General features: G+C 40.1%; 1 protein-coding gene across 2 annotated transcripts in view; it reads left to right on the top strand.

Moving 5' to 3' along the window:
- CAMKMT (calmodulin-lysine N-methyltransferase) overlaps positions 1-14,271 on the top strand; it is a 249,531-nt gene that overhangs the window by 203,257 nt on the left and 32,003 nt on the right. For both annotated transcript variants that reach the window (XM_081188781.1, XM_081188782.1), the window contains 3 exons: positions 1,406-1,460; positions 2,585-2,648; positions 8,197-8,257. In XM_081188781.1, coding sequence (XP_081044907.1) covers positions 1,406-1,460; positions 2,585-2,648; positions 8,197-8,257 — 180 coding nt within the window. The remainder of the gene's footprint in view (positions 1-1,405; positions 1,461-2,584; positions 2,649-8,196; positions 8,258-14,271) is intronic.

Raw genomic sequence — 14,271 nt, forward strand, 5'->3', positions numbered from 1 at the left:
GAGACACACATAGAAGGGCCTCAGGAGATGATCTTAGGGTCCGGGTAGGTTCATATGGAAAGAGGCGGTCCTTGAGGTATTATGGTCCTGAGCCATTTAAGGCTTTATAAAACCAGCATTTTGAATTGCACCCAGAAACTAATTGGTAGCAACTGCAGTCGGACCAGGATCAGTGTCTACAAGGAAAAGTCAGCCTGTGTTCTTACTGGTTGCTCCTTAGTTATCTCTTCCATGAGGAAGCTCACCGAAAGCTTAGCCCTAAACACTTTTCGGAGTGATCTAGCTACTTTATTTATTTGGGAATTTTATGAAAATATTTTTATTATTTTTGTTTGTGTGGTTTCCATTCTAGTATATTTTATGCTATACAATATAACTCGTAACCTGTCTTGAATTATTTTTATCCACCAAGAGTTTTAAATATCCCAGCAAATGTCTATCATGAAATGGTATTTTCTTGCATAAATGCACTCTAGGTTGTGGTTGCCAATGAACTTTGAAATAAATTAATAAAAATGTGCACATCAGATACTTAGCATTCTCATTTGTGATCTTTAAGGAAACAACTGATGTTGCACAAACTTTTTGATTTTTACTCTATGGGCACCAGTCAAAGCTTACTTACTTTTGAACAATCCCAGAGATATCAATGGGACTTTCTTAAAAGCAGATTTACTTGGCACAAAGCAGTTGTGCTAAGAGGGTGTTTTTAAAAAACAAAAAAACAACTAGGATTTTTTGTAGGCCTGTTGTAATTAAAGTGCTAATTATGAGCTAAAATTTCCACCTGTGCATAGCAAAGAAAGAAAGAAAGAAAGAAAGACACACACACACACACACACACACACACACACACACACACACACACAGCTGAGGTGTGTACTTTATTTTAAATGTCAGAGTTTCTGTTACAAATTTCAACTATTTCATTCCATAGTTCTCCAGAGGGTGGGAGCAAGAGTGAGCAAGAGAAATTATATTAATTCTTTCATTTACTTGTCTAACTGTTTTTGAACGAATGAATGTGAATTAACAGTGTTATCCTTTCCTAACAATTATCTTTCGTTACTCTAGCTAGTTTAGTTCTAAAAGACAGTGCCATTGACAAGGAATGGTTGGGGGGGAGGGAGAGAACCTTCTCGGATTTTTTTTCAGCTCAGCGGTGGTAATGTTGCACTGAGCACTAATGAGGGAACCCCCACTGGTTTGCCTGCTTTGTGACTTTTCTATTTCATAATTATTTTTAAAACGCAAAACGACATGAGGTAGCCCGGTCATGCCTCTGCTACTTCCTGGTACCTCCACGCCGCACTACAGATAGCAATTTGTTCTTGTAACATATATGTCTCTCTGGCCATTTTCATCTAATTTGTATGGGTTCTACCATTTCTTTTCTCTCTTTCAGGGGCCTTGCTGTGTGTGAGCTAGGGGGTGGCATGACATGCTTGGCTGGGCTTATGGTAGGTCTTTTCTCAATTCCAATCCTATTCAGAGGGAGGAACAAAGGGGAAAAAATGTTCCAGTGCCTCCAACTGCTGGGTCAGAGAACTGTCAACAGAATCAGCTGCGGTCAAGCTGCAGAGTCTTGAGAGACCTTCTAGATTGACTTGCTTTCGTATCATATTGATTTTATGGTTGCCTCGATGAGCAGAAACATTTTACCTCAGTGTAGTCAATATCTCTTGTTGTGACATTCCAGGCCACGTACGGTCTGTCTTTCATTGCCATAGCTGAAGCTTCCCCCCTCCTCAGATTATAGTCCCCCCCCCCCATTTGCTAAGATACAGGAATAGCCTGGCGAATCACAGTTGGAGCACCATGATATAGCTGCTAATGTTTTGCCTGCATTATTACACCAACAAACATGATCCAGAGCTCTCGGTAATTAGATTCTTTTGAATTAGATTGGCCATTCAGGAGCGTCATTCACCATTCTCTGGGTTCTGAGTCATGTATTCAGGAGATATTATGTAGCAGTGCAGTGCATTAGACAAGTTTTTATGTCTCTACAAATAAAAGCATATTGTTACACTGATTGGCATTTGACAAACCTGTCGTTCTTACACAATGTGTCGAGGTTACAGCCCAATGTGCGAGCATGTCAAAGCTCACAAAAAAATTACCCTTACAAAGCCATCTGCCTGCAATGCAAAGTTATATGAAGGGCATCAGGCAGTCAGACAGAAGCAAGCTGAAAGGCAGAGTGACAGCCTCGTATGATGGCTCTGCTAGATAAACAGAAGCCCGCAAATGAAAGCCTCTCAGAATACCATCATCCGCTGTCACAATGCAATTACGGAACAGAATGATAGCAAGATAGAGGCTCCCGCAAATGGAATGATAAAAGTATTGACTGATTTGATTGAATGATTAAAATAATGCAGACATAAAATGAAAAAAGATTGAAGACTGTTACAGAGAAATAGGTGAGGAAGCATGATACTGAAGGCTTGTCACTCCTGTCTTCACTTCCACACAGACAAGCATATTTGCTCATTGTTTGCTATGCTTCTCTCTCTCTCTCTCTCTCTCTCTCTCTCTCTCTCTCTCTCTCTCTCTCTCTTCCCCCACCCCCACCTTCCAGGTTGCTATTTCTGCAGATGTCAAAGAAGTTCTGTTAACTGATGGAAATGAAAAGGCCATCAAAAGTATCCTTATTCAGATAGAAAACTGGTCTGTTGGACTCGTTCCTTTTTCACTACCTGAGCAACAATTGATATAAAAGGACAGCAAGGGGTCCATATAATAATATATGCATACGTACACATACCCACTGTAAATAATTAAAAATATATAATGTTATTAAATAGATTTACAGTGTTCCCTGGGGGGGGGGGAATTCACACTCCCTTTTACTTTAAAAAAGTGTGCTTGTTCTGAAAGAAAGAATCAAGAAACATGATAAATACTGATCCCATGTTATGTAAGTATTCAAATCAGTTCTGTTTAAAGTTATACAACAGCAGACCTTACAATTCCAGTTTTACGGATTTTCCAGTTGCTGGTTTTGCTTCAAGATATTGACATTTTATATTGAATAAATATATATGTTACATATGTATTTACCCAGAGTGATATCCAAAATTAGTCATACTCATAGTAGACTCAATTATTTCAGTGGGTCTTCTCTGAGTATCACTTAGTTGGATATTATCCCAGCTTCTACCTTTTGTTTCTGTTTAGAGCATGTACACATAATAGTACATGTACTATTATGTACTATTATTAATAGTACACTCATAGTAACCTTTCCCTAACTTCATGCAAGATGCATCTCCACTCAGTTCATTACCAATCGCCCAGTATTTCTCTTAAAACAAGGTTTTTAAATACCACTTTTCATTCTTGTATTGGAATACATTTTATTAAATCTAATTAGTACATATGCAGGTAAACAAATTTGCACTTTAATATGACTGCAAATTATTCCCTCTCAGTTAACTAAGTGTCTACAATAGCATACAAGCTAAGTCCCATAGTGAATATTAATGACTGTTAGAAATTGAGAGGGGAACGCAGAAGGTCTCTGTTTGCTTTGGTTCTTGACAATAATGACATTTGCATGTTAGGGGTCTTCATTTAGTGGCGGAATACTGGCATGTCAAAGTTATGGAGAAATCTCTTTGTTAGTATTCACAAGATAGGTCCTTTCCCCCTCAATTTTATTTAATTCTGTTGTGAGGTTGTTGTTTTTTGAGGGAAACAATGTGTGCTTACAGTATGCATACAATGGTAATGCAAGGATATCGACAATCAGACTTCAAGAACACTGTGCCCTCTTTGGGGGACCTCAATACAGCGATATCTGTGTCAAATTCTTGAAGAATTCAAAGATGAAGGCAGTCCTAGGCACTTATCCCATCTTTTAAGAATGTGACACACAGATGCTTTAAAATGGGGTTGGGGTGAAAGGGGAAGGGGATATTTTCCCTCTTATAATATTAAGCCAGGAAAATGTTGTTGACTTTTTTTTCTACCTAGAATCTACAGTTTTGCAGTGTGCCATATAGTTATGCATTATACTTTTGCTTTCTCTAGTACCTCTGTAAAAGATGTACATGAGGAAAACATTTTTAAGAATCAGTAGAGTTGAATCAGGATATATTATAACCAACTGAACTTATTTAACCTGGCTGATATTTTGCTTGCACTTTTAGATTTTTAGAATCACAAATTAAGCACCAGACAGCTTTAACAGTATCTCGCAGGTCTCTATTATAAAGTTTTCTTGCAGCGTCAAAATCCTTTGTGTCATCCAATGATCTATTATGCGAATAGAACTTTTTTAAAAAAACAATTTTTAGGAGTTTTGGATTTTGCAAAGCAAATCTGCCATGACAATCTGGTTGTTTTCTGTTTCTCTATATGGTCAAAGTATACTGCTTTGAAACAATCAATTATCAAATATACTTTAGATTAAACACTACCCATATCAACCCACTGAATTGCAGCTGAGGACAGAACATAAACAAAAATATTACTGACCTCACACTTACATGGAAATAAAAAAAATATCAGTTGAATTTATTAAATGTTTTAGTATTAACTTGCAGAGCTGTTTGCACAATAACTTTCAGTGCCATTGTCAGGATGCTTGAATAAAGATTTGTACTCAACTAGAAACTTCCCTAAGCAAATACGTTTCAAAAATTGTCGATTCTGTGATGGGGGGTTACAAAGTGCCTTGTTTTGTGCTCTGTTGTTGAGCTATTAAATTAAAATACCCTTCTTGTTTAAAATTAGAGTTTACCTTTGTCCTTTAAATTTCTTTAAAACTTATAAATTATATGCCACTTACTATATATATATATATATATATATATATATATATATATATGTCAAAATGGTGTCAACCCAGGAAGAGAGAAAATCACAGTCAGAAGCCGGGAAATCACTAAGCAAGCCTGCTAATTATTCTTAATGGGCAAGATGAACACATTAAGAAACAAATGAATACATCAGCGAAATGTAATTGAAAATCGACCTGGCAATAGTGCTTTGCATCTGAGCATTCACTTTTATATTATCATCATTGTTATACTTATTATTGTTGCTATTATTAGCATTATTCATAGAGGATATCTAGGGGTCCTGCTTTTGTGTAGTTTTGAATTTGTTGGTGGTGGTGGGATTTGATTTACCTTTTTACTCCCCCCTCAAAAAAAACCCACTGAGTGTATTGTGTCCCATCAGTCTTTGATGGGTTTATTGTCAATTCATTTGTGAGAGTAATAATTTCATTTACTACAGGGATGTCAAAGCATGTGCTCTCTTAATAGAAAATCAATATATATCAGGTATAAGGAACACAGAAGCCGGCTTTCATATTAACTATTCCAGTTTTTAAGCAATCTCTTTCCCTATTGTATAACATTTAGGGGTACTTTTAACAATAAAACTCCAGTGTGTTGTAGTGCGCCATGCAAACATGAATGTATTCTTTTTAAAACTCTGCCAATGCTCATATAGCACCATATTATGGTATAAGAAGCTATAATGTATAGCTGCACTTCCTAAGCTGCACTGAAATTAAATTACACTTGTTAGTAATTGCATTGCATAGTAACACTACTGTTTTATTAATGTATTATTTTGTCTTAAAATTAATGAAGTAATGATCTGACATTCATGCCTTGCTCCAGTCTACAAATTTCTTAGCCAGATCTCATTCTGAAAGTTATGTGGTATATTTAAACTATTTGCACTAATGTAAATACAGCTGAGAACTTACACATTCACTGATGGAGACTTTCAAGGAGGAAAAATGGTTTGGGGAGCTGCTTAAAAGTGATCTTTATTTTAGCTCTTTGTTTATCATGTACTTATGAATTGAAATATGGTATCTAGAAATGTGAGACAAGCTCAGAGTATATTACAATATCCACAATGCAACCCCCCCCCCACAAAAACCAGTAATATTATAATATAGCTATATTGTGTATGGCTCTCTAAATAATCTTAGAAAATCTAGGTTTTAAAGAGAAGCTTGAGAATGGATTCTGGAAAATAAAGGTTTATGCACTATGTTAAATATGTTGTTTATGATTCTGCATCCAGCTATAAACATATTCTATGTAGAAGTTATTTTGATTTCAGTAACAAATGTTTGTGCATGTGTGTAGGATGTAGTTGGATGCAGGTCTGAACCCTTCATGATTACACAACTAAAACAAAATTATTGAAGGCAATTTTTTTTTAAAAGTATACAATATTTTATTAGCGTATTTGCTTAATTAACCAAATAATACATAATTCTTTATGATATTAGTCGTGCCCTTTCTTTTCTCTATGATTCGGATCATGGTGTTACACAGAACACCATGGAAACATGTTAAAAAAAAATAATCCAAAACCCAGAGGGCTTTTTTTAATGTATTTTTCACAGCAACAACATTATCTCTACTATTTTGTTACACACACACACACACACACACACACACACACACACACGTCTGTTATGTTCATAAACTTCATTATTATGGCTTTCTGAGCCTCTGTTACTTTCAACGGTGATGCATTAGAGAAATGTGTTTTTCTTTGCAAACGCCGCTAATGTGATTTGCAAGCTGCTCCTGCGGCAACTATATCCATGCCAGTGCTACAAACACCACTATGCTGGGATTCCCCACAAGTCTATGTGTGTCATAACATCATTGCAATTTGTATTTCGCACATAAATCGGTGAGAATGGGAATGGGGACAACTCACCTAGGACAACTCCCCTAACAATATAACCTCTATGTCAGTGCAAGTCTACCTGCTAAATATAAAGCAGCCTGTTGACCTCACATTATCACTGGTTAACAACATAGCAGGATTGAATTGCTACTCTTGCCTCATACCAAACGCTGCTGTAGCTACTTCAGGGTAAGCCATTTCGCATGTCCATGGTTTTTAAGGCTGGTGTTGCAGGCAATTCAAAGCATGTATGTCTGGAAGGATGCTCTCCTGGTTTTGAGGCTAGGCAGTAATCTAAGTGGGTTTTCTTGAAAGTCGTGGGACTGATTTCCAAGCAAATGGGAGAAGGATGGAGGTACTGGCTTTCTTCAGAAGGAAGAGTAGAATAAAAATTTAATAAACAACAATAACAGGCAACTTTCAATAATTTCTCAGTTCACTGGTTCCAATGAGGAAGTGTTGATAGTTTGCCAGGAATGATGGTGAGAAAGAAGGGCTAGCAGACTGATGTATACCCCAGGGTGATATGACTTTAGGGTGATTTCTTCTGTAATCCAGAGTACATGTGTTTAAGGGCAAGTTCAGGGGTTATCAGCCTGGTCCCTACCGCCCACTAGTGGGCATTTCAGGATTCTAGGTGGGCGGCTGGGGGTTCTACGGCACAAGTTGAATCCTCCTTCCACCGAGCACTGGTGGGTGGTAAGGAAATTTTACCATCAAGAAAGATCCATTAGTGGGCAGTCGGTATAAAAAGGCTGACTACCCCTGGGCAAGTTTAACTGGCATAAAGTGACTTTCATGTATATCTGTTTAAGAGTTAGGGTTCCTTCAGCTACCTCTTACATTTGATAGCTAATTATGACAAATTTTATCCATTTTACTTTCCATCAGGGACCAAAGTATCCTTGGTGGGATGTGTAAACACTTCAGCAAGCTTGTGATGGGGGTGGGAGGTACTGCATGCTCTGAGCCTGGCCTCTGCCAGGGAGGGCAGGATACAAATATATTATTATTATTATTATTATTATTATTATTATTATTATTATTATTATTATTATTATTATTATTATTATTATCTAAAGGTGCACTTAAGGATGGATGTCTGTCAGTGCTGTTCATCTCAATGGGGTGCACATTCTGATGTGTATTCCCAACCACAACTAGTCATTGTGTGTTAGCCCATCACTACCATGAACATCTGGAATGTGATGCCTTCCAGATGTTGTTGAACCACAACTCCCATCAGCCTGGACCATTGGCCATGCTGGCTGGGACTGATGGAGTTGGAGTCCGACAACATCTGAAGGTCACCACATTGACTTACCCCCCATCTGAGCATGATGCAAATGAGCTGCGCTGGTCCCCATATTGATTAACTGAGATTAAGTGGCAGCTCTTGCGCATGTGTGCTCATAATATATAATACTGACTATGGTTGCAGAAATATTTGCCATGAAAAATGAGTAGCTTTTGATCCATCAGTTTTATTTTATGGATGATTCTTAACCAGTGTTATAGATGTAAGTGATATAATCAGAAGAAACCAAGAGAAGTTCAGAGCCCAAGCAGTCTCAAGCTGGTAAGACACTTCTTATGTTTCTTTTACATTGTTTCTGTATGAATTTTTACCCATGCTAAATGAAAGTAGGATGAGGATGAAGTGCTGGCTCGTTTTCAGACTTGTGCTTGGCTCTCGCTTGGAATCAATTTTGTCAGACAAAAATTATATACCAGTCCAGCATGTGTTGACTGAACACTTAGCTTTTTATGTTAATCCAAACTGCTTTTTTTTTTTCAAAATTCTGAAACATATATTGCTTTGCATGCACAAGAAAAAGTAACTTGTGCTACACATCATCTACCTTTAGCTACATGGCCACAGTGGTGTAGTGGTCAATTTTGATTCCAGGAGGCCATCATGACATCCCACATAAACATACCCCAAAGGAGAGTACCCAATTAGAGGCAGCTGTGTCGACCCATTATTACACATAGGTAAACTCAGAAGTATCACACCAACAAGCAGCAGTACACAGCGTAAAATCTGATTTATTAGACTCAGCATGACTGCGATCCTGTGCATTGTCTTCTGGGATGAAGGTCCCTTGAACTCAGTGGTGCTTACTTCTGACGGCATATAGAGTCAGTTTGTAAGACACATAGAGCTTTGCGTGGCAAGTTCCCGCCCCCCACCAAGGATAAATAAAGACACCAGACACTAGAATTTAAGGTTAAATGGGCGAATTAGGCCACAACTTTATTGAATTCAGGAATGAGAGGCATTGGCTTAGGCATTGGTCCTATCGACTATCCGGCTCCAGCCCATTTGCTGGAGACACGGGAAGGGTTAACATCATAGTGGGGGAGTCTCCTGCTGAGGCATGTCAACTAGGAGCTCCCCCGGGTCACCGCTCGGGGGCGTGCCTTAGGCCCACACCTCCATAGGCTTCGGACAGGGCCACGCTCCCCGGAGTCCTTTACCGGACCACCCTTCATTCTCTGTGGGGAGGTGATGGCGCTCCTCCCCCCCCCCACATCCTCTTAACCCCTTCTTACCAATGCCTAACTGCCAATGCCAAGGAGTTGTGACGAGTTGCTACGAGGTAGGTGAAAAACCAAATGGCTGCAAATTGCCAATTGGGAAAAATTCCTACCATGCCCCTTGCGGTGACAGACCGAAGTCCATAGCAAAGTCAGAAACCTACCTAAAGGGAGGGAGGGTGGGAAAACGTGGGGGCTAGCCGGCAAAAGAGGGCGAGCCCCGGCCGCGCCGGCCCTAAATAGGGCAGGCCACGCCCCCCAGCCACCCAATTGGCTGGCTGGGTGAACGACACGGCCAGGATTCCCATGCTCTCATGGGGGCTGCAACCAGCCCCCGCTCACGTGGGGTGGGCGTGAAGCCCGCAACCCCACCTCCTTCCGGACCCCGCCAGGTCCGGAAGTGGCTTTAACAAAGGCTCTTCAACCAGCTGAAATGCAACCCTTGGCTTTTCGTTAGAAATGCAAGCAAGCCTGCAAAGAAGGGTTGCCATTTTAATTGCTAACATCAAGTAGGGACCCCTTCAAGGAAAAGAGAAGAAGGGAGGGCCAGAGGTCACTGGTAGAACATCTTCTCTGCATGCAGAAGGTCCCACTTTCAATCCTTGACATCTCTGGCTGAGAAGGACTCACGTCTATAATCCTGGGGACCTGCTGCCAGTTTGTGAAGACGATACTGAGCTAAATGAACTGATGGAAGGATCTGACTCAGCTTCCTATGTTCCTGTGGAGTATTCCCTCATTCTCTGATTTCCTCTATGCTAATCTGTCACAAAAACTTGAAAACCTCAATAATACCTCATTCGCTTTGCCTCAGCATCATCACTTCTGCTGTGAAAGATGTCCTACACTGGATTCCCCTCTGCTACTACAATAAAATAACTACTACAACTACAACTAATAATAATAATAAATACTTCACTGATGGCCATAATCAAACTCAGCAGTATCCCTGCTGAAGGATGTGTGAAGAGCGTGAAGAAGCGTTCACTAAAATATGTATGTAGCAGACACTACTAAGTGATTCAGGGTGGCGCTGTGGGTTAAACCACAGAGCCTAGGACTTGCCAATCACAAGGTCGGCGGTTCGAATCCCCACGACGGGGTGATCTCCCATTGCTCGGTCCCTGCTCCTGCCAACCTAGTAGTTCGAAAGCACCTCAAAGTGCAAGTAGAAAATAGGTACCGCTCCAGCGGGAAGGTAAACGGCGTTTCCGTGTGCTGCTTTGGTTCACCAGAAGCGGCTTAGTCATGCTGGCCACATGACCCAGAAGCTGTACGCCGGCTCCCTCGGCCAGTAAAGCGAGATGAGCGCTGCAATCCCAGAGTTGGCCACGACTGGACCAGGGGTCCCTTTACCTTTACCTTTACTAGGTGATTCACCACAAACTAGACATGTTTATTTTTCCTCAGGGGCTGTTACAGCTAGAGACAGAATTGGATTGCCCTTACACTGTAATTAATCTATGTTTAAGAAAGCAATTAATGTCTGAAGCTACCATATACTAAGTCAGACCATTGTCAGTCCAGGTCAGTATTAGCTATTCTTGCCAAGGTTAGCTCTTGCTACTTGAAGATCATTTTGAATGTTGGTGCTCGTGATTGAATCTGGGTCCTTAGGAATGCAGCGTAATGTACTGTTACTGAACCGTTTCTATCAAAAGATTCAGATGAAAGCATGTTTGAGGTCAGGAAATGTTTTCTTCCTCTGCTCTAACTGTCTCTCTGCCTTGTTTGGAGGCCTCAACACAACTCAGTGGTAGGCCACCTGCTTTGTATGACAAAGATTTAGGTTCGAATCTACCTTCTCTGTCCTAGAGCAAGGCTGTTGAAGTCCAGCTGCAGCCTGCTTTGATGTTTGAGGTTAAGGGTCTAAACGGAATAGCCAAAACCAATGTTGTATAGGTCTGTTTTAGGCCCATTTTAATGGGTATTTACTTAATATTTCAGTTCTAACCTGGAGGCAAAACCATTGGGCAGCTTAAAGCAATTGTTCCTTTTTTATCATATGTACCGAACTTAGTACAATCCCATATCATTTCAGGTTCCAAGCATCCAAAATAAGTGCTTTTCTTAAGACCTTAAACACCTCTGATTTCAGCTCACTGTGAACAGACCCCTGTTTTGTTTCATGCACACCCATATGTAGGTTTCAAATTGCCATGTAGTGTGTGCAAGACTTCATCTCTTGTCAAGATTTACAACCTGGTCTTTTAGATATCAATCAAAAGCACATTTTCAACAATGTCCTCATTTACATTTATCTAATGTTTAAGGTCATTTGTGATCATTTGAGTGTATTTCAGCATATGGAATCAGTGAATAATAGATTTCAGCTCCATGCTGTGAAGAAAGATTGTGTTTTTACAAGACATAATGTTGTTTACTGGGTGTTAATAATCACTAATTAATAAACATATCTAGATTTCTAAAATGTTGCATTTTCTGTGATGGAAATGTCAAGTGTTTAACTTGCTGAGTGCAATAGCATTTTCTTCCTTCTCTGCATAAAATAATTTAATTACAGAAAGATGTGCAATGTTGTACTGCAGTATAGAGCTCATTGGTCTTTCCCATTTTGGTACCCATAGATTACCATTCAAATATTTCATATCAATAAAAACTATTTATAGCATACTCTGTGCTATGCTACCATAAAACAGTTTGAATTGTGCCAATATAAATTTTGACTAACATCCTTTTACCCATTTCACTATTTTATTTCTATATCGTTGTATCTATAACTCTCTCCACCTGAAACATATATACTTGCAGGCAATTTCTACTGAAATTAACAGGAGCTTTTCCCCAACCAAATGAGTTGAAGCATATTTTCAATTAGTGAGTGGTCTTACTCAAAGTTGTGTAAACAGATAATGGTTCCCTTGAAACCTAGGCCTTGGCTATATTTTAAAATCATTGCTGCACATATTTGTATCCCTAAAATAACATGTTCTCTGCTACAGAATTGAGCTCTATGACTAGATATATCTGTTTGGTAGCTAGGATTTATCCTCTCTGAGTGGAACCCCTGTCAGGTTTTCAGTTACATTGCTACAGTCAGGTGCCTGCGTCTTCCACAATTAAAAAATTGTTGGTGGTTCTGCCATTCTTACACTTCTGTGTAGGTTGTACATGGAATATTGGAGAAACAGTATCAACAATAGCCTTTTGTTCCCCGAATACCAAGGTCCCTATTTAGGTTGCCCTACTATATTTTATAGTGTATAGTATAGTATATAGTATAGTATATGGTACTATATTTTATAGGTGGCGCTGTGGTCTAAACCACTGAGCCTCCTGGGCTTGCCGCTTTGGAAGGTCAGCAGTTCGAATCCTTACAATGGGGTGAGCTCCTGTTGCTCGGTCTCAGCTGCTGCCAACCTAGCAGTTTGAAAGCACGTCAAAGTGCAAGTAGATAAATAGGTACCGCTCTGATGGAAAGGTAAATGGCGTTTCTGTGCGCTGCTCTGGTTTCACCAGAAGTGGCTTAGTCATGCTGACCACATGACCCAGAAAAACTGTCTGCGGACAAGCGCCAGCTCCCTCTGCCAGTAAAATGAGATGAGCGCCGCAACCCCAGAGTCGTTCACGACTGGAATTAACGGTCAGGGGTCCCTTTACCTTTATTATATTTTATGTTGAATGCCTGCCAAGCACATGTCTGTGTATAGGAGTGTAAGACTCAGGGTGGGGGTGGAGTGCTTTCAAACAGTTATGGCCCATATGTCTCATACAAAATACAAAAGAGAGGTGGCCAATTATGCTTCTTTAAACATTTTATTAATCCTCGCATTACATCACACGTTATGCCTTTCCCCTACATCCTCTAGTTACCTTAACTGTTGGGGGATTCTTTCCCCACCCACCTTTCTATGAGAGAGCCCAGGATACTTCCCACCCTTTATTCAGGGTAGGATCGCCTGCAGTCGAATTTCAGTGGGGTGGCTTCTCTAGCCTTATTATCTGAGTGCTGAGAGGAGTAGCCCTTCACTTCCTGGGCCTCCTCTCAGCTTGTGCCCAGAGGCTCCTTCTTCTGCCGCTGACCATGCTATCTTTCTTACTTACATCTGGAAGATATTGGAGGGATTGCCCTTCAAGCAGGCACTTTACTGTCCTGGTCTTCTCTTGCCCTCTCTGTGATTTGGTTTTTCCCATTCTTTCTGGAACCGAACTCCCCGCCTCTCTCCTGTGAGTGGTTCTGATCTCCTGCTCTGCCCAGGATGGAAGGCAGAAGCAGGATTTGCACCCACAGGGTCCCAAGCCGCCTAGCAAGGCATCCTCATGCCATTTCCAGGAGGCTTCCCTGGCGCCCACTGTGGGTTCATCTCAAATCTCCCATAGGGGAAACCCAGCCTGCAGGTGCTGCTCCAACCATCTCCTCCTCTTGGCTCCATCAGAGATGGATGGTCTGACTAAGACTGCTGCTGAACAGGTTGCTGCTGCTGCTGCTGCTGCTGCGTCTACTGGCAAGATGCCTGCCTTCCTCTACACACTCCCTCCATGGAGCCTTCTTTTTTACTTATCAATTTCATAAAATTTATGCAATGCTTGATTGTGTTCTTTAAAAAATGCAAAAAACTTCAAAGCCGGTTTACAAAAAATAAAACAGATCAATCAGGAAAAATTCGCAACCATACTTTAAAATACTAAAACAGACTAAAATTATCTCAACTTTCTAAGTAGGTTCATCTAAACAGGAATGATTTTAGCAGGCACCAAAAAGAGTACAGTACACATGAAGACAAAGTCCAGATGAAGTCTGACTAGTGCAGAGTAAAGTTGAACTCTCATTTCCCATGTTTGGGAAACTATGGTACTATTAATGCTGGCTAAAAATTGCTTTAGCCCTTTTTTGCCACTGCATCACACTGCTAACTCGTGTTCAGCTTGTGATCGACTACAAACCCAATATATACTTTTCATATATAGCCAGGTTTCCCTCATCCTATACCTGTGCAAAATTATTATGATTAACTAAACAATTTTTTTTTCATTTGTCAATGATGCATTTTATTTTGTTAGCTTTGGCCAATTTTTATCAAGGTCTTTTTG

Source organism: Podarcis bocagei (assembly GCF_964188305.1).
Source record: "Podarcis bocagei genome assembly, chromosome: 3".
In the NCBI taxonomy this organism is placed as follows: Eukaryota; Metazoa; Chordata; class Lepidosauria; order Squamata; family Lacertidae; genus Podarcis; species Podarcis bocagei.